The 17,072-nt window shown below is 41.8% G+C and overlaps 2 protein-coding genes across 5 annotated transcripts; one reads left to right on the plus strand and one right to left on the minus strand.

The window, feature by feature from the left end:
• Positions 1-216: 216 nt before the first annotated feature.
• LOC130513446 (copine-3-like) lies at positions 217-7,854 on the minus strand. Of its 3 annotated transcripts, none has more exons than XM_057012190.1 (16): positions 7,713-7,854; positions 5,616-5,811; positions 5,345-5,524; positions 5,189-5,263; positions 4,833-4,904; positions 4,684-4,761; positions 4,526-4,615; positions 3,913-4,011; positions 3,756-3,839; positions 3,552-3,611; positions 3,095-3,228; positions 1,950-2,004; positions 1,740-1,791; positions 1,513-1,646; positions 1,197-1,430; positions 217-1,092 (listed from the first exon to the last, which is right to left on the minus strand). In XM_057012190.1, the coding sequence occupies exons 2-16, from the start codon at positions 5,769-5,771 to the stop codon at positions 967-969; spliced, it is 1,629 nt and encodes a 542-aa protein (XP_056868170.1). In that variant the 5' UTR covers positions 5,772-5,811; positions 7,713-7,854; the 3' UTR covers positions 217-966. The 3 variants fall into 3 exon arrangements, with proteins under 3 accessions (XP_056868170.1, XP_056868171.1, XP_056868172.1); XM_057012191.1 differs by lacking the exon at positions 7,713-7,854 and adding an exon at positions 6,527-7,440; XM_057012192.1 differs by lacking the exon at positions 7,713-7,854 and having other exon boundaries at positions 5,616-5,632; positions 5,724-5,811.
• On the plus strand, positions 7,756-12,052 carry rmdn1 (regulator of microtubule dynamics 1). 2 transcript variants are annotated; one of them, XM_057012262.1, is made up of 11 exons: positions 7,756-7,889; positions 8,176-8,390; positions 8,768-8,873; positions 10,016-10,100; positions 10,641-10,800; positions 10,870-10,959; positions 11,044-11,099; positions 11,247-11,334; positions 11,431-11,461; positions 11,546-11,679; positions 11,762-12,052. In XM_057012262.1, the coding sequence occupies exons 2-11, from the start codon at positions 8,259-8,261 to the stop codon at positions 11,801-11,803; spliced, it is 924 nt and encodes a 307-aa protein (XP_056868242.1). In that variant the 5' UTR covers positions 7,756-7,889; positions 8,176-8,258; the 3' UTR covers positions 11,804-12,052. The 2 variants fall into 2 exon arrangements, with proteins under 2 accessions (XP_056868242.1, XP_056868241.1); XM_057012261.1 differs by lacking the exon at positions 7,756-7,889 and having other exon boundaries at positions 8,004-8,390.
• The last annotated feature ends 5,020 nt before the right edge of the window (positions 12,053-17,072 follow it).

Genomic DNA, 17,072 nt, shown 5'->3' on the forward strand with positions numbered 1-17,072 from the left:
TAAATGCGAATTGGAGAAGAACGATCCCTGTTCCTGTATATTGTAAAGTTGACTCATGGACAGAGGTCATCAAAGACCTCCATAACACGTGAATGTGGGGAAACGAGCTCTGATACGCAATAATATATTTTCAACTGCGTTGATGACATTTTGACCAAGTTATCAAAATGAGTTATGTTGCTTCACCTCATGAACCAAATTCACAGCCACACGACATTTAAAAATCATAAGACCATGTTTATTACTCTTAATAAAGATAGTTTGTGAATATGGTTGTAAACAGCCTGAGTAAACTTTTGTCATCTGTATAATTGTGAATATTTACTGTCCCAGTCAGATAAAAGTAACCTAAAACTTATTTCCTGTTCCAATATGAACAAACACGTTTTAAAAGGCCAGTACAAGCATTCGGACATTGCGAACATACGATCCAAGAGCTATATATAATAATACTGCTTTAACACATTCCTCTACATTCAGTCCACTACAATATTAGGAGAAAAATATTAATTGTTATTACAAATGTTATATCTCCAATAGCAATACTGTCATCACAATGATCAGAAGCGCAAATGAAACATTCCTCTCATGTCCACAGAGGCAGCCAGATCTACAGTATTTCCCAGCACGGTCAGCTCCGCACAGAAACTGTGCAAATCAACAGACTGCAGGAAGACATTCAAATAAATTAGCAACACTGATGATCAAAGCACACATACAGTTTCATAGACAGCTACAATGACACTAAGTACATTACCTTTACATTAGACAGGCTACAACAAACAAGCAGTTGGAAAAATATTAAAGAAAAAGTAACCATTATCTATTTAAATTAATAAAGTATTTAAATTTATATTGCAATTCTATTTTTACTGTCCAAAGATTCTAATTAGTAAACATAGAACCCAGTTGCATGGAGACCAGATGGGCAATAAATGTGCGGTAATTCATTTAATGTCAAGTCATTTAATGTTGGGGCGCACTGGGAGCAGTGAAGTGTTTCGGGGGTTTCAGCTTGTAAGAATTGAAGAATGAAGTCACTTGGTCGGGCAGCTCAGCCAGGACGCTCTGAGCGAGAGCCACACTGTTTCCCTGTAACGAGAGAGTCATAACAATGAATCCAAAACTTACAAATACACACGGTGAGACACACCAACTCCGTCAGGGCAGTGTAGACACGTGGGCTTTCTGCTTACTTGAAAATCTCTGAAAGGCACGAACTGGACGATGTCTCTGGAGGCGACATCACCTCTGGGCGACGTCAGCAGTTTGTCGTCGCTGTCCAAAAACTCCATTGCGCTGAAGTCGGCCCCGCCCACCCCCACGATGATAATGGACATGGGCAGACGGGAGGCCTCCACGATAGCAGTGCGCGTGAGATCCATGTCAGTGATCACACCGTCGGTGATGATAAGCAGCACGTAGTATTGCTGCAAAAAAGTCAGTTTTCCAAATTTCAGACATTTTAATGAGCATTTTGCTAATGAAAACGATAATAGTTGGACCACATACTGAAGCTATGTTCTGCTGCATTGCTTGTCTGGCAAAGCAGGCTGCGTGGTTGATGATGGGAGAGAAGTTGGTGGGGCCCCAGAGCTTCAGCTGAGGGAGGCACTGCTGGTAGGCTTGAACGACACCCTCAATCCCTGGTAAAAAAAATAAAAGAGAACGCAAGACCAGCGCCGCATTACTGACTGAGCTTTAATAGTATAAGTGCAACACGACACGGTTTGTCTTGCCTGCACAAAATGGATTGGAGGGGTTGAAATTGACAGGAAACTCGTGGGACACCTGTAGCACATTCACAACAAAGAAACAATTGATAGGAGAAATCGCAGCAAGATCTGTGGATCTTTCTGGTAGCTATGCTGTTTTCCAATGTCAATTTATATCATTTCAATCCAGAGCTGAATGGTTTAAAGTGGCAATTTGAGTTTGTTCATGCATACCTGCCAGGAGGGCGGGACCTGAGCTCCAAAACCAAACACAGGAAACATCTTGTTACTACACAGAAACAGAGAAATCATGAACAAGCAGGTATAGAATGAAACCAACATTACAAACAGTGTGGTGGGCCTGACAGTCTCCAGCCTTTCTCCTCAAGGCCCAATGAAGACTTTATAGCAGAACCTCTGTGCCACATTTTTTAATATAAATCTTTTAACAAATCAAATTCCAAGAAATATGGAAGCCAGTTATCCTGATGAAAGGTGGTAAATCAATAGTTAACAACCATAGGCCGCTCTGTAAATAGTGTGTTCTCTCTAATTGGTTGGTGAACAACTTAGTACAATAACTGCTGCCTTTATCGGTACTACATGGCCAAAATATCGTGCAACTTTTTTTTACAGACTTGTCGAAGGCATTTGACACAGTCAACCATCTCATCCTGGCAGAGAAACTGCACATCTAGCTAGATTGTAAACTGGTTCTCTAATTATTTATCAGATGGAGCACAGTGTGGCCAGGCCACCGTTCTTTGCCCTCTACCCTCCCTGCCCTAAAGGGTATACCTCAAGGTTCCATATTAGGGCCACTTTTGTTCACATGATACAGTAATTTATTGTTCCTCTTCTTGAGCTTTAGACGTCCTTGAGTTCCTGTAGTCAGCCTCTGATATTGTTCAGTCCTGTCTTACTCAACTTAAGTTAGTACTGAATGAAGATGAAAAAAAAATCCACATTTTTTTCAAATGGCAAGCAGATGTCATTTTCCCTTCCTAGTCTGTCAACTGTCCATGGAGGTAGAAATTGAGATGGTCACATCTTATAAGAAGCTGTCCTTTAAATTGCACATTGCTAAACTTGTTTCTGAGCTGAAACTGGCTGAATTTTATTTATAAATCCATTCTTGGAATTCTGCCTACCTATGAGTGTTTACACATGTGTAGAACCCTCTAGCACTCTCTATGTCATACAGATGCAGGTCAGAACTCAACTGAGCAAAAAAGCTTTTCAATTTTCCAACCCATCTCCCCAGAATGATGTATATAAGGATGTGAAACAGAGACACTAGTAGAATTCCATATCCCACTCTAGTGGAATTACAACTAACTAATATAGTGTGGTCATTCTTGTAAATGAGAAAGGTTTACCTGTCGTAGTCTTGGATGACGTTGCCCACCGCCCAGATGGCTGTCTGGTATTCATTATAGCCTTCAGGGTTAATGTAATGGAGGGAGCCAGGAGTTCTGGGGTCACCATTAGAGCCTGTGAAGTCAATGGCAATCTGAGGCCCAGCAGAGGAGAGATGGAGGATACATACTTAGTGTTACTAATATGGTCATATTGGTGAACTTACACACACACACACACACACACACACACAACACACACACACACACACAACACACACACACACACTTGTATTTCTGTTTTTGTGAGGACTGTTATCGAACCTTAAACTAAACCTCCAGGTTTTAACATCCTTAAACATCCTTCTGCGGTCGTGAGGATGAAACAATATCATTAACAACTTATACTGCTGACATCATCCTACAAAAGATATAACTAATAATATGAAGACAAATCATTTTAAATATCAAGACTCACAGTGAAGTTGATTTGACAACCACCCATGATGTAATCCAGAAAAGTAAACTCCTTCAAGATCTAAAAGTAGAAATTTTGCATTAAAAATGTATGCAAAATATTCTAAATAGCACAACATACGAACATATTCTCATAGTTACTGATGAATGAATCAATAAAAGCTGCATTTGAACAGGAAATGTGGTGAGAGTGTGTTGACATTACCTGGCACCTTTTGATGCAGATGACCCCAGAATTTTTGTAGTTTTTCTTCTTGAATTTTTTTGGGTTAACACATTCAAATTCAACCTGGAAAAGAGGATAAATTAGATTAAGGCCAGTGTGAAAACACACAGATTCACAAACATGGACGTTGTCTCACCGGAGAGAAGTGTGATCCCTGTTGCATCTCAGCAAGTGTTGCTTTACAGCTCCCAATAAGATCATGGGAGCCGCTGATATGATAGTCATAACAGTCAACCTGTAGACAAATGCAGAGCAGAGCTTTCTAATGGGTGTTAAAGTAAAGTCCAACATATGATTGGTATACATCACAGACTTGGACCTGGTTGGGTACTTTAATTATGTATGAGAAGTAAGTGAGGACATTCTTTATTTTCCATTATGGTACCTACCATGAATTACAAAAGGTCACATGGACAGTCATCTTGCTCTTATTTTGACTGTTGTTAATATAAATGTGGCAAATGAAATAAAGGGAACTTAAATGAGGGAAAATTATGTGGTTACATGCATACATACACAAACCGCATGTCCAGCTGGGACGCCCATGCGTTAAGTTTGGGAGCAGTGTAGATGAAAAGAAAAGGCAATTATAAAATGAATCATTAGCATGTTAAGTTAGCATGATTTACTAATCTGAAAAATAAATATCACAGGAAAAAAATCAGCGGGTTATTTCAATTATTTGTCAGGAAATGCAGAGTGAACAGGTCATCTGATACTTTATGCTGAAGAGAAAAAGGAAAAAAAACCTTTATAGGCTTCTCCACGTCTCCTCCGCACAGAGAGCGCAACGAGACACGGAAGGGTCTCCATGTTGGGTTTAGGTTGTTTTTTATCACCTGTGCAAACGATTTAGTGATGACAAAAACGTTGTGCTGTCGAAATAATAGTGATGCTGATAGTGTACCTCTGTCCTGTGAGCCAGCTGCCATCCAGTTTCTGTCTGTCTGTAGAACTCCAGGAAAGGATCGGACCACCAAAAATACTGAAATAATTCCTTTATTAGGTATACAGCAATTCAGAATAACTGAAACTGAAATTTATTGAACATATTACCTTTTTATCCAGGTGATGGGCACAGACTTCAAAGTCTGCTACCCTGTTGTCTGTAATTTCCTCGGCAAAAATCTATCAAAAACAAATAAATAACAGTGCTAAATTAAAAAAAAAAATCAAAATCTATCTTTGTTTTTCTAATGTCCTCACCTGTCCGAACAATGTCAAACAAGTGATAGATGAGCCGAACTCTATGTTGCATATAATGGTGATAGTTGTGCCAGATAAGAGTGACGTGGAAAGAAATGGATCATTAATTAACTTAAATCAACCTGCCTCGTGTTAATGTGTAACAGGACACTAAATAAGTATCAATACGTTGCTACCACAAGCAATCAATACTTCGGTTTACTCACAGTGATGGTCCCGTGCCCTGCAGGCCTCTTGTTTCTCAGTAGCAACGGTCGGGTCATCTCTTTGTTAGAAACAATCTGGGCACAGAGACGCACACAGCTACAGAACCTGGTAGGATCTTATAGTTCACCTGCAACACCGCATCCAGGGAAACTTACCTGTCCCAGCGTACATTCCAGCTCTCCCAGGAAGTCATCGTCACTCAGGTCGTAGGTGTTATTGTCAATGTCGTAAACACAGAACTTGAGCTTCTGCACCATCTCAAAATAGTAGTCAATAACAAATTTCTTGGAAAACCTTGGATTCAGGCAGTTGAGGATCATCTCCGTCCGGCCGAACTGAAATAATGTACAAGTGGTCAACGATATTTTAAAAGACACCAGTATTCTGTGACTAATTCATACTCTACTCTAACTGTCTGGTACAGACCTCATGCCAGTGGGACCCTGAAGTGTTGATGTACAGAGCACAGAGAGGATCAGACTTAGAGAAGACGTCCATGTCCATTAGGTTGTTGCATGAGATGGTCAGTTCTACCTTGGTGGCCAAGTGTGTGGCCCCGGGCCTTGGAGCTGATAACGCCATGGCAGTTTTTGCACTTCACTAGCACGCGGGCTGTCTACAACTGTACAAGACAAAGTAATGTTACCCCCCAAAAAATAGTTATACAAAGAGAACAAAAACTTTCTCAAAAGCAGAGTTGGAAAACAGGGTGGTACATTCCGCATTATTTGAAAAGTATTGTGACGCAGACACTAGTGCAGGCATGGGCAAACTAAGGCCCGGGGGCCACACGCAGCCCGTTAAACGTTTTAATCCGGCCCGCCAAACTTGAAAAATTAAATGAATAAACCTTGTTAATGTTAAATTTTCACCGCAATTCTGGTGTTTTCCCACTAGAAAAAAGACAGTCAGGAGGAGAGTGATGGTGATATCCTGAAGGATAACAGAACTTTCAGTGCTTTAAAATAGAAATGGTTATTAATTTTTTTTAAAAAGGCACATTTTATTCATTTGATTTTAAGTGTTTTAAGACTCATTCCAAAGTCAGATATTTTGTTGTAATGCTTCTCTTCATTTTCATTTGAAATTAAAGCACATGTTTTCTCCATATCCCAAGATGTGTATTTTTTCTCCAATGAGGTGAGGTTACCAAAGCACTCCATCCATCCATCTGCTCCTGGTCCGGCCCCTCTGTCAAATGTTAGAACCCATTGTGGCCCACGAATCAAAATGTTTGCCCACCCCTGCACTAGTGTGTTGCTGTATAAATGGCATGAAAACAGCAATTTACAATGGAAGAGAGACAGACCACTATAGCACTTAAATGAAGGTGTTACCCGCAGAGAAACTGGGATGTAAATCAAGGTATCTGCTGTTTGCTTCACCATCAAAGGGCACACGGAAACTGCAGAAAACTGTGACAGGAAGAGGTCTAAAACCACAACATCAGTGGTTTGTGAAAGTCAACAGATTGTGTGATGTGTAGCTCACAGGGCAACGGTCTCATTTTTACCTGAGAGAAGATTTAGAGTTTCATTTTTGACTAAGAAAAGCCACTGCTATCATGTAAAAAGACAACAAAGAGACATGCCTTGGCCATGAAACACTACCGATGAACTATTAAAGACTGGACGGTGTTGTGGACTGATAAAGCACAAATGAACATCTTTAGTTCATCGGTGTGTCACATCAACTGTCAAACATGCAGCAGGAATGTACAACATTCGAGAGAGAGATTCTAAATCAAAACTGCTCCCTCAGTATTCAGCAGCAGTGTGCAGTATCCTCTGGTATGCAAAATATTAGTCAGAGGTTCATCACAGAGCAAGATAACGGACCAAATGTTGAGTCCAAGCTACGCCAAGATACTTGATGAAAAAACAACTGGAAAGCATGAAAACGTGGAATGGCCAGTAGTGTGCAGACTTAAACCCCCAATTGAGCTGGACCAAAGAGTGAGAACAACCTAGCAACCAAGAAGTAAAACACGGTTATGGCAAGTTCAGAGTTCGGGAGAACTTTTTAAAGAGTATTTTATCTTCACTGTGCCCATATTCACCAACAACAGGCCTCTCTGTGTTGAGTGAATGTACTCCCCCTGCGTGGGTTTACTCCAGAATGTTGTTCTGCAATTCTGTTGTATAATGACACTATGTGTATATATGTTTCCTTTTTTTCCCCACTATGATGAGGTAGTGGTGTAAAATGCATTTTGATTTATAAATTAATTTCACTACTTTAATTTTACACACACACACACACACACACACACACACACACACACACACACACCACACACACACACACACATACATACATACAATAAAGATGAGCATGGTTTCTAGCATGTTAACATGTTTTGGCTTTTTATAATTGGGTTCATGTTTACATGTGCCGCTAGTGGGTGTGGCAGTGCAGCAAAAAAAACAACTAACAAGAACAAAAACGGTCCGGTTAGACATTATTTTTATGCGGACACTTAAAAACTTTTTGGAATGACAGAAAACATAAAAATGAACCTACCTCTGTCTCTCTGCGCGCTGTTTATCTGACAAGAACAGCTGAACTCGTGGGAGGAGCTGAGTCGACATCCAGGAGTGTTCCGCTGAAAATGAGTCGTTATTAGATAATAAAATGTTCCATCTTGGGTTTTCGTTTATTTTTGCATGTTCTCGACATAGAGCAACAAATGTTAGAAAGGTAAACATTGTAGACAACTGTCAAAATGTCATTTTTGATCCGAGCTAAACTACGGCGGAACCGAAATACACCGTTAGTTTCCAGCCGACTGTATATGCCAGTTACATCCGGAGCTTGCGTTCGTTAAATTAACAAATTAAAAATATTTTTGACGTGTACAAAATGACTCCTTTCTATATCAAATGCAAACTATATCGAAATGATTACTACTGTAAATTAGAAGGTGAAATAAGTAGCAAATGTCCATGAGTACAAGTTTAAATCTGCTGTTTTTGCTCTTGAATAGCTCTTGTCGTCTCCACGGACGCCCCCTGAAGTTTGTGATCCTCTTGTTTAAAAGTGGTTGCTGAGCCTTTGGACTTTGTTACAATGGCCGGGTTAGTGTTCATGCGACATTGGAGCAGAGCCGTACTGTCAACATGTATTGCAAAAGCCACCAGATTCAGAGGATCAAACCGGTGCTACAGGGCAGCTTTTGGACGGACTGCTGCTGTTCTTACAGTAAATAACAATCGGTTCTCTCTTACTTCTTTTGTTATTTCTTTTGTCTCACTATATTAATCTAGTTGTTGGAAGAACACGACTATTGATGATAAATGTTGCATTTAGGTGAAAGGTCTGCGGGCTTAGAGCTGCTTAGCTGGGCTGCAGCGCTTTATCAGGATGTGCTAGATCTGATATATTAAGCAGGAAGCGACTATTCCTGGTAAATTGAATCATTATAGTCTAATTCCTTTTTACAGCCAGCATGGATGAGTGCAGCGCACATGCACTGGTGTTCTAAAGTCTCATTGTAATAACACTCACCAGCCAGGCTGTATAGTGCACTTTTGTATAGTTATAGTGTGTGTTTATTGCTTTTGTATCGCTGTGTGCAGACTAGAGGTGCTGCATTCCTCCTGGGGCTTCCTCCTCTCACCTGTCTGGTTTATGACGCGTTTCGAAGACTGCAGAGTGCAACTGTGGTTCTGGCTGTGGAAAAAGGTGACCCACAAGTGTAAAATAACTCTGATTCATATTCTGGCACAGATCAATTAAAAACAAAACACTTGAATATTGTATCGGACATGTGTGTACACGTGCTGTTTAAGGTTGTTTAAGGTTGTTTCATTTTGTGGAAATAGCTGAATCTGAAAAATATTCGGTACTATTGCCTGACCAGAGTATTATAAACACTTTACTTATATACTGTACAATATTATGATTTCAGTCTCGAAAGTCAAACATTTTATATTATCTGAACATTTAGATCTACTAAACACGCTCTCTCCGTGACAGATCTTTCCTGATAGGACGAAACACTGGAAAGCTTCTAATTGTAACTTTTTAATTCAGAAAAAAAACCCTTAACTTCACAACATTACTGATCTGTGTCTGCATGACAACATTAGATGCTTTTTATGATCACAGTCACGTGGCTGCAGTTAAATAAAACCATCTGAAATGACTCGAGGACAACTCTGGCCTTTGCTTTTTTTTATTTGATGGAAATGTTAATGTTTGCCACCTACAACTGTTGCTGCACACTGAAAAATGGTTATTTTATTTTATGTAATGTCAATTAAACTATAATATGAAAGTGGAGGCAACAGCTATGAAGTCAATCTAAACAGGCAGGTATTGGACTTCTAATCTGATATAAACCATTTGAATCTTATTTGCCCAGTAAAACCAGAAACACTGGTATGAGTGAGGCCTCCAGTCTGTTTGTGAAGGTGTTTTGTTGAAGGAGGTGGAGGAACTTTGGCTGTGGTACTGCACCTCTGCAGAATTCTGCTGTCTGGACTCTTCACGAAGCGTGAAATAACCATTATGTGTGAACAGGATTGTTTATCTGCAATCATTATTACAACAATTAAAATATGTAAATTACGAGGATATATATATAGATATAGATATGTATATCTATATCTATATATATAACCACAAAATTAAGCCCTATGAAGTCTACGATCAGAACTTCTGCCCCTTGGTTGCAGGTCAATGTACTGCGATATATCTGGAATATCAGTTTTCATAATACAACACGTTAAATGGTAAATGTGATTTATTGTCCATAGCGAGGCCAATGTCTTGGTGTAGAAGTAATAAAGGAATGTATTTTGAACATTTATTTGCCTTTGCAGATGAGGTTTTGGAGCAGGCAGACTACCTTTACAGCTGTGCAGAAATAGAGAAGCTGCACCAGCTACTGCTGCAGTACAAGGACAGGTGAGGAAGAGATGACCCTTTTTTGTACTTTGTTCTCCCAGCTACCTTTGGCCAAGAGACCTCTTGTTCTGATCTTTTTATGTTTTAGTTCTGTCAGCATAAAATTCAGCAGGGAGTGACAGTGGTGGCTACAATAGTCAAACCGGATGACCTTCACTAAAGAGTAAATTATCATTCAAGTTGTTGATTTTGATTGTGTTTATAGTAAATGTGCAATATACTGTAGTTTAACTTCCAGGTGTGTGTGTGTGTGTGTGTGTATGTATGTATATATATATATATATATATATATATATACAGAATTAAGCCCTATGAAGTCTATGATCAGAACGTCTCCCCCCTGGTGGCAGGTCAATGTACTGCGATATATCTGGAATATCAGTTTTCGTAATACAACACGTTAAATGGTAAATGTGATTTATTGTCCATAGCGAGGCCAATGTCTTGGTGTAGAAGTAATAAAGGATCTTCTAGCGAAACACCTAATCTGTAGCAAGTCACATTGTTTGTGTGTGTGCATGTGTGTTTATATGTGTGTAGTGATGATGCAGAGTTCCTATGGAGGCTGGCCCGTGTGACCCGGGATGTTGCCCTCCAACCAAACATCGATGCTGCACAAAAGAAACAGCTGACATTTGAGGCTTTTGAATACGCAAAGAAGGCATTGGAGAAAAACAAGGAGTGTTTTGCAGTCCACAAAGTAAGACTTTATTATTTTAAAGAAAATTTAAACAATTATTCTTTCAACGCCCCCTTTCTGTGAATGCAGTGGTACGCAATATGTCTCAGTGACATTGGGGATTATGAAGGAATCAAGGTGAAAATAGGAAATTCTTACGTCATCAAGAGTCATATGGAGGTGAGAGGATATTTTGATCTCCAATTTATCTATAGAAATAAAACATAATGGATCTGTCGTTTACTGTCGCACCTATTTTTGCAGAAAGCCATCGAGCTCAATCCCAAAGATGCCACCTCCTTCTATATTCTGGGTGTCTGGTGAGTCTGTGTATGGCAGCATGCTTGTCAATAAAGATGCAAACAGAATTTGCCCTGCTTTTAAATTTAAAAAAAACAGGATTAGTATTTTTTGACCAGCATGTCAGTCGAGTTCTGAGGTTTTTTTGGACCATCTGTGTCTCTCAGGTGTTTCTCTTTTGCTGAGCTGCCCTGGTACCAACAAAAGGTGGCTGCCATCATCTTTACCTCCCCACCTAAATCCACCTACGAGGAGGTGAGGCCTCTCTGCTGATGTTTGTCACTTCCTCCACCTGATTCCGAGAGTGAACGTTGCCACATTTAGATGAAACTCTGCTTCTCTCTCTTCTAGGCTTTAGATTTCTTTCTAAAGGCCGAAGAAGGTAAAACTACTCATTTCAGAGAAACTCTGAGTGGGTTCTTTGGACGCACTGTGTGAACCCAACTGTGCTTTTATGTGTATTCAGTTGACCCAAACTTCTACAGCAAAAACCTGCTGATGCTTGGGAAGACCTACATGGCCATGAAGGACAAACAGAAAGCTCTGCTGTGGCTCAGCAAAGCCAAGGATTACCCAGCTCGCACAGAGGAAGACAAAGAGGTGACCCACAGCAGAACAAAGTGACTTCTGATTGGCCTCTACATGAATGTGGCCATAGGTTTAAGTGTATTTGTGCTTACAGGCCCATAAAGAAGCTGTTGAGCTGCTGAAGAAGCTGGGATGAAGCCAAACACGATGCCTTCTAGGCATTTTAGACTGTAAAGATCTACTAAACTCGCTCTCTCCGTGACAGATCTTTCCTGATAGGACGAAACACTGGAAAGCTTCTAATTGTAACTTTTTAATTCAGAAAAAAAAACATTAACTTCACAACATTACTGATCTGTGTCTGCATGACAACATTAGATGCTTTTTATGATCACAGTCACGTGGGTGCAGTTAAATAAAACCATCTGAAATGACTCGAGGACAACTCTGGCCTTTGCTTTTTTTTATTTGATGGAAATGTTAATGTTTGCCACCTAAAACTGTTGCTGCACACTGAAAAATGGTTATTTTATTTTATGTAATGTCAATTAAACTATAATATGAAAGTGGAGGCAAAAGCTATGAAGTCAATCTAAACTGGCAGGTATTGGACTTCTAATCTGATATAAACCATTTGAATCTTATTTGCCAAGTCAAACCAAAAACACTGGTATGAGTGAGGCCTCCAGTCTGTTTGTGAAGGTGTTTTGTTGAAGGAGGTGGAGGAACTTTGGCTGTGGTACTGCACCTCTGCAGAATTCTGCTGTCTGAACTCTTCACGAAGCGTGAAATAACCATTATGTGTGAACAGGATTGTTTATCTGCAATCATTATTACAACTCATTAAAATATGTAAATTACGAGGATATAGATATATATATATATACACAGTATATAGATATCTATATCTATCTATCTATCTATCTATCTATCTATCTATCTATCTATCTATATATATATATATATATACACACACAATATATCTATATCTATATATGGTCCATATATATATATATATATATATATATATATATATATATATATATATATCCTCGTAATTTACATATTTTTGTGAGTCAGCTGAATGGTAAGCACAAGATCCAGGCCATAAACACCTACGCCCTGCCAGTAATCAGATACCCTGCTGGCATAATACCTTGGCCACTGGAATAGATACAAGCCACTGACATCAAGACAAGGAAGCTCCTCACCATGCACGGAGGGTTTCACCCTAAGTCCAGGGGCTGTACACAAAGCGAAAGGAAGGGGGCCGAGGACTAGTAAGTGTCCGAACTACTGTCCAGGAGGAAACAACAAGCCTCCAAGAATACATCAAGAAGATGGCCCCCACTGACCCACTGCTGAGTGAATGCCTCAGGCAACAAAAGCCCACCAAGGAGGAGGAACCTGAGGGGCGATCATGGAAGGACAAGCCCATGCATGGAATGTACCACCGACAAATTGAGGAAGTGGCTGATATCAAGAAAACCTACCGGTGGCTGACAAAGGCCGGACTGAAAGACAGCACAGAGGCACTAATCATGGCTGCACAAGAACAGGCCCTGAGCAATAGAGGCCAGGGTCTACCATATCAGACAAAACCCCAAGTGCAGACTGTGTGGAGATGCCCCTGAGACAGTCCAGCACATCACAGCAGGGTGCAAGATGCTGGCAGGCAAGGCATACATGGAACGGCATAACCAGGTGGCTGGCATAGTATACAGGAACATCTGCACTGAGTATGGGCTGGAGGTCCCAGGGACCAGGTGGGAGACACTTCCGAAAGTGGTGGAGAACGAGCAGGCCAAGATCCTGTGGGACTTCCAGATCCAGACTGACAAGATGGTGGTGGCCAACCAGCCTGACATAGTGGTGGTGGATAAACACCGGAAGACAGTGGTGGTGATCGGGACACTAGGGGCAGTAACACCCAACCTGAGTAGATGGCTCCAACAGATACCAGGAACCACACCAGATATCTCTGTCCAGAAGAGCGCAGTCCTAGGAACAGCTAAGATCCTGCACAGAACCCTCAGACTCCCAGGCCTCTGGTAGAGGACCCAAGTCTGAAGGAAGGAGGCACCGCCCAGGAGGGCGAGGAAGAGATTTTTATATATATATATATATATGGATATATATATATATATATATATATATATATATATATATATATATATATATATATATATATATCTATATATATATATATATATATATATATATATATATCTCCAGGCTAAACTTTGGTTTTCCCACCGACAGACGGCCAATCAAAACATGAATCGAAGTCCTTGTCTGAGGTGGAGAGATGGAAGTAGGAGAGGCAAAATTAGGAGGAGCAAGATGGGAGTCAGGAGCATCGGCCTCCTCCCTGGATCTCTGGTGGGGGAGGCAAAGCAGGGTGATGAGTAAGACTCGTCATCATCCTGTGGAAGAGAGGCAGCTTGCACCACAACTTTACGCACACATGAAAGACGAGTCTCTTCAGCTCAACCTTCACGTGTCAGCAAGATTATTCTCTCTTAAATCTGAACAAAAGCAGACTAAGAACCAAAATGACAACATGCACCTCTCTGCCACAGGTCTCTGGCTCCTCCTGTTGTTCCCTGAGTAGTGTTTACCAGGCTTTGATTTCATATTATTTCTGGTGTGAGCTGCATAGAAGGAATCTACTGGTACTCTGGTGTGTGTGTGTGTGTGTGTGTGTGTGTGTGTGTTGTGTGTGTGTGTGTTGTGTGTGTGTGTGAGTGAGTGAGTGAGTGAGTGAGAGAGCGAGAGAGCGAGAGAGAGAGACTTTGACTTTTAAAGTGTACTTTATTTACAAGTGCTCTGTTCACATAAAACCAGTTAAAACCCTAACCTGTCCCTCAGAGCAGCCATGCTGCAGCCTTCATCTCCCCCTGCTCTGTTACCTTCACTAAAACCTCGTCATGTCCCCACTGCTGTTTAAAGGCTTCCAGGTTCTCAGTGGCTTTGTAGAAGCAGAACTCCAGATTCAGGCGCACCCTCACGTTCTGCTTCCACAAAGCCACCGCGTCACATGCCGCTCCATTTTTAATCTTGTCCCTCCTGGTCAAATAGATGGCAAGTTTAGCCTCACTTATTAAGAAATTTAAAATATGGCATTTCCCCTTTTCTGCCCTCTTGTGTCTTGTACCACAAATAAAAACAGCAGTGGTGAACATGACATTAAAAAGCCTAAAAACATCAGTTAAAATCCTAAAAAGACCCACCAGCCGACTGCACCCGGTAAAAACATGGAAGACACTCTCGTTAAAATCACAGAAAGGGCAGTTGCTTAAAGTGTTCGGATTTAAAATTGACAGGAAGGCACTGGTGGCGATGGCTCCATGCAAAATTCTCCATTGGAGGTCACCAGTCCTCTTCCTGATAGGGGGCTTGTAGAGAGTCCTCCACTAAGGACTCTGTCCCCCCAGCCTGTCCTTCCATACTGTCACCTCTCTGTTTTTCAGTTTGTCTTTGTTGAGTGTCTTCACAATGTTGGCGTATAAAATCCTCCTGTCCATGCTGTGAAGGGATCCTGAGCCACAGCCATCCAGGAGAGGACCCCCGAGGTCCAGGACGTCCGGGTGCAGGTGGAGTTCAGGGAAATCGTCCGTGGGGTCAGTCTCAGCCTCTCCTCTCCCGTGAAGGAGGAGGAGACCCTTCTCCTTTGTTGATAGTCTCTGTTTCCAGAGGCCCAAGCTCCTCTGGATCAGTCGGACCGACCGGACCCCCAGCGCCGAGCTCACAGCCTGGGCATCGGTGAGCTCTGGTCCTGCTGCCGCCACCAGCTGCTCCAGTGTCACCATCCTCATTTGGATCAGGGCCTCCTTCAGCCCAGGGGTGGCACTGCTGCAGACGTCCAGTCTGCCACCACAGACTAACGGCTCCTTTAAAAGCCAGTGCAGAGAGTCGGTCTGAACAAAGCTCCATCTAAAGAGAGCACAGGATTTTAAAACACCCTGATAAAATAGAGGTAGCCCCCGTAACGATAAAAAGTTTAATTTAGTTAAAAACAGAGCAGCATCCAGCCCCAGGTTGTTCACACGTTTGAGTACACAGCTGGCCACACTCCTCCACACTAAATCAGGAGGCCCTCCGAGGAACCTCTGGACAAACTGTACTCTTAACGTGGCCACTCTACTGGCCAGGTGGATGAGGCCCTGGCCCCACTCCTCCCGAGGTAAAAACAATACTGACTGTGGCACCCAATGTAGACGATCCCAGAAGAAATCCACCATCTTTGACTGGACCTGGGCCAGCAGGCCCGACGGTGGATCCAGGCAGGCCAGCCGGTGCCACAGCAGCGAAGCAACAAGGTTATTTAAAACCAAAACCCTCCCTCTAAAAGACATGTGGGGCTTGATCCAGCTCCATTTATGCAATTTGCTGTCCACCTTTTCCACGATGTCATCCCAGTTCTTGGCTTCCATCTCCTGGCATCCGAGGTACACCCCCAGATACCGAAGTCCATTCCTCTTCCAGGTCAAGCCTCCTGGGAGAACCGGGAGACCCCCACCCCAGTTGCCGACAGCAAGGGCTTCACTCTTTCCCCAGTTTACCCTCGCCGCCGACACCATGGAAAACTTGTCCGTTATGCGGTTTAAGATGTTGATGTCCTGCTGATCTCTAGTAAAAACAATAACATCGTCAGCATAAGCAGATAAAACCAAGTTTCCAGTAAAATCCGATAAAACCAAACCCTGAACATTTTCACGTATTTTGATCAGGAGGGGTTCCAGGGAGAGCGCATAGAGCATCCCCGACAGGGCGCAGCCCTGACGGACACCTCTATGCACCCTAAAAGGAGCACACAAGCCACCGTTGAACTTCAGGACACTCTCAATGTCACGATACAAGACCTTGATCATGGCTATCAGACCAGCGTTGAACCCAAACCTCTCCAGGGTTCTCCACAGAAAGCTGTGTTCAACACGGTCGAAAGCCTTTTCTTGGTCAAACCAACAACTAACCGTACACCATAGGCCGAAACCTCGCAAAAGTTTGAAAAATTCTCAGAACGAGAACGCTCTCAGCTCCACGCGCTCCACTCACAGAGAGAGAGAGAGAGAGAGAGAGAGAGAGAGAGAGAAGAGAGAGAGAGAGAGAGAGAGAGAGAGAGAGAGAGATGAGAGAGAGAGAGAGAGAGAGAGAGAGAGAGAGCGAGAGAGAGAGAGAGATGAGAGAGAGAGAGAGCGAGAGAGAGAGAGAGAGCGAGAGAGAGAGAGAGAGAGAGAGGAGAGAGAGTGTAAGCAATTAAATCCAAAAGAAAAGTCCCGGGCTGTGATTATGTTTCATGATCAACACCTCGACACCAGAGGGCGCTAATCATCTATCTATCTATCTATCTATCTATCTATCTATCTATCTATCTATCTATCTATCTATCTATCTATCTATCTATCTATCTATCTATCTATCTATCTATCTATCTATCTATCGTTTATATCTTATCTTTTAAT

Source organism: Takifugu flavidus, chromosome 17 (assembly GCF_003711565.1).
Source record: "Takifugu flavidus isolate HTHZ2018 chromosome 17, ASM371156v2, whole genome shotgun sequence".
Taxonomy (NCBI): domain Eukaryota; kingdom Metazoa; phylum Chordata; class Actinopteri; order Tetraodontiformes; family Tetraodontidae; genus Takifugu; species Takifugu flavidus.

Coding starts and splice junctions, on each gene's coding strand:
- rmdn1 (XM_057012262.1), top strand. CDS start 8,259: ATGGCCGGGTTAGTGTTCATGCGACATTGGAGCAGAGCCGTACTGTCA. Junction 10,101..10,640: donor CTGCTGCAGTACAAGGACAG/GTGAGGAAGAGA, acceptor ATATGTGTGTAG/TGATGATGCAGAGTTCCTAT. Junction 10,801..10,869: donor AGTGTTTTGCAGTCCACAAA/GTAAGACTTTAT, acceptor CTGTGAATGCAG/TGGTACGCAATATGTCTCAG.
- LOC130513446 (XM_057012190.1), bottom strand. CDS start 5,771: ATGGCGTTATCAGCTCCAAGGCCCGGGGCCACACACTTGGCCACCAAG. Junction 5,525..5,615: donor CAGGGTCCCACTGGCATGAG/GTCTGTACCAGA, acceptor ACATTATTTCAG/TTCGGCCGGACGGAGATGAT. Junction 3,229..3,551: donor GTTGTCAAATCAACTTCACT/GTGAGTCTTGAT, acceptor GCTGGGCCTCAG/ATTGCCATTGACTTCACAGG.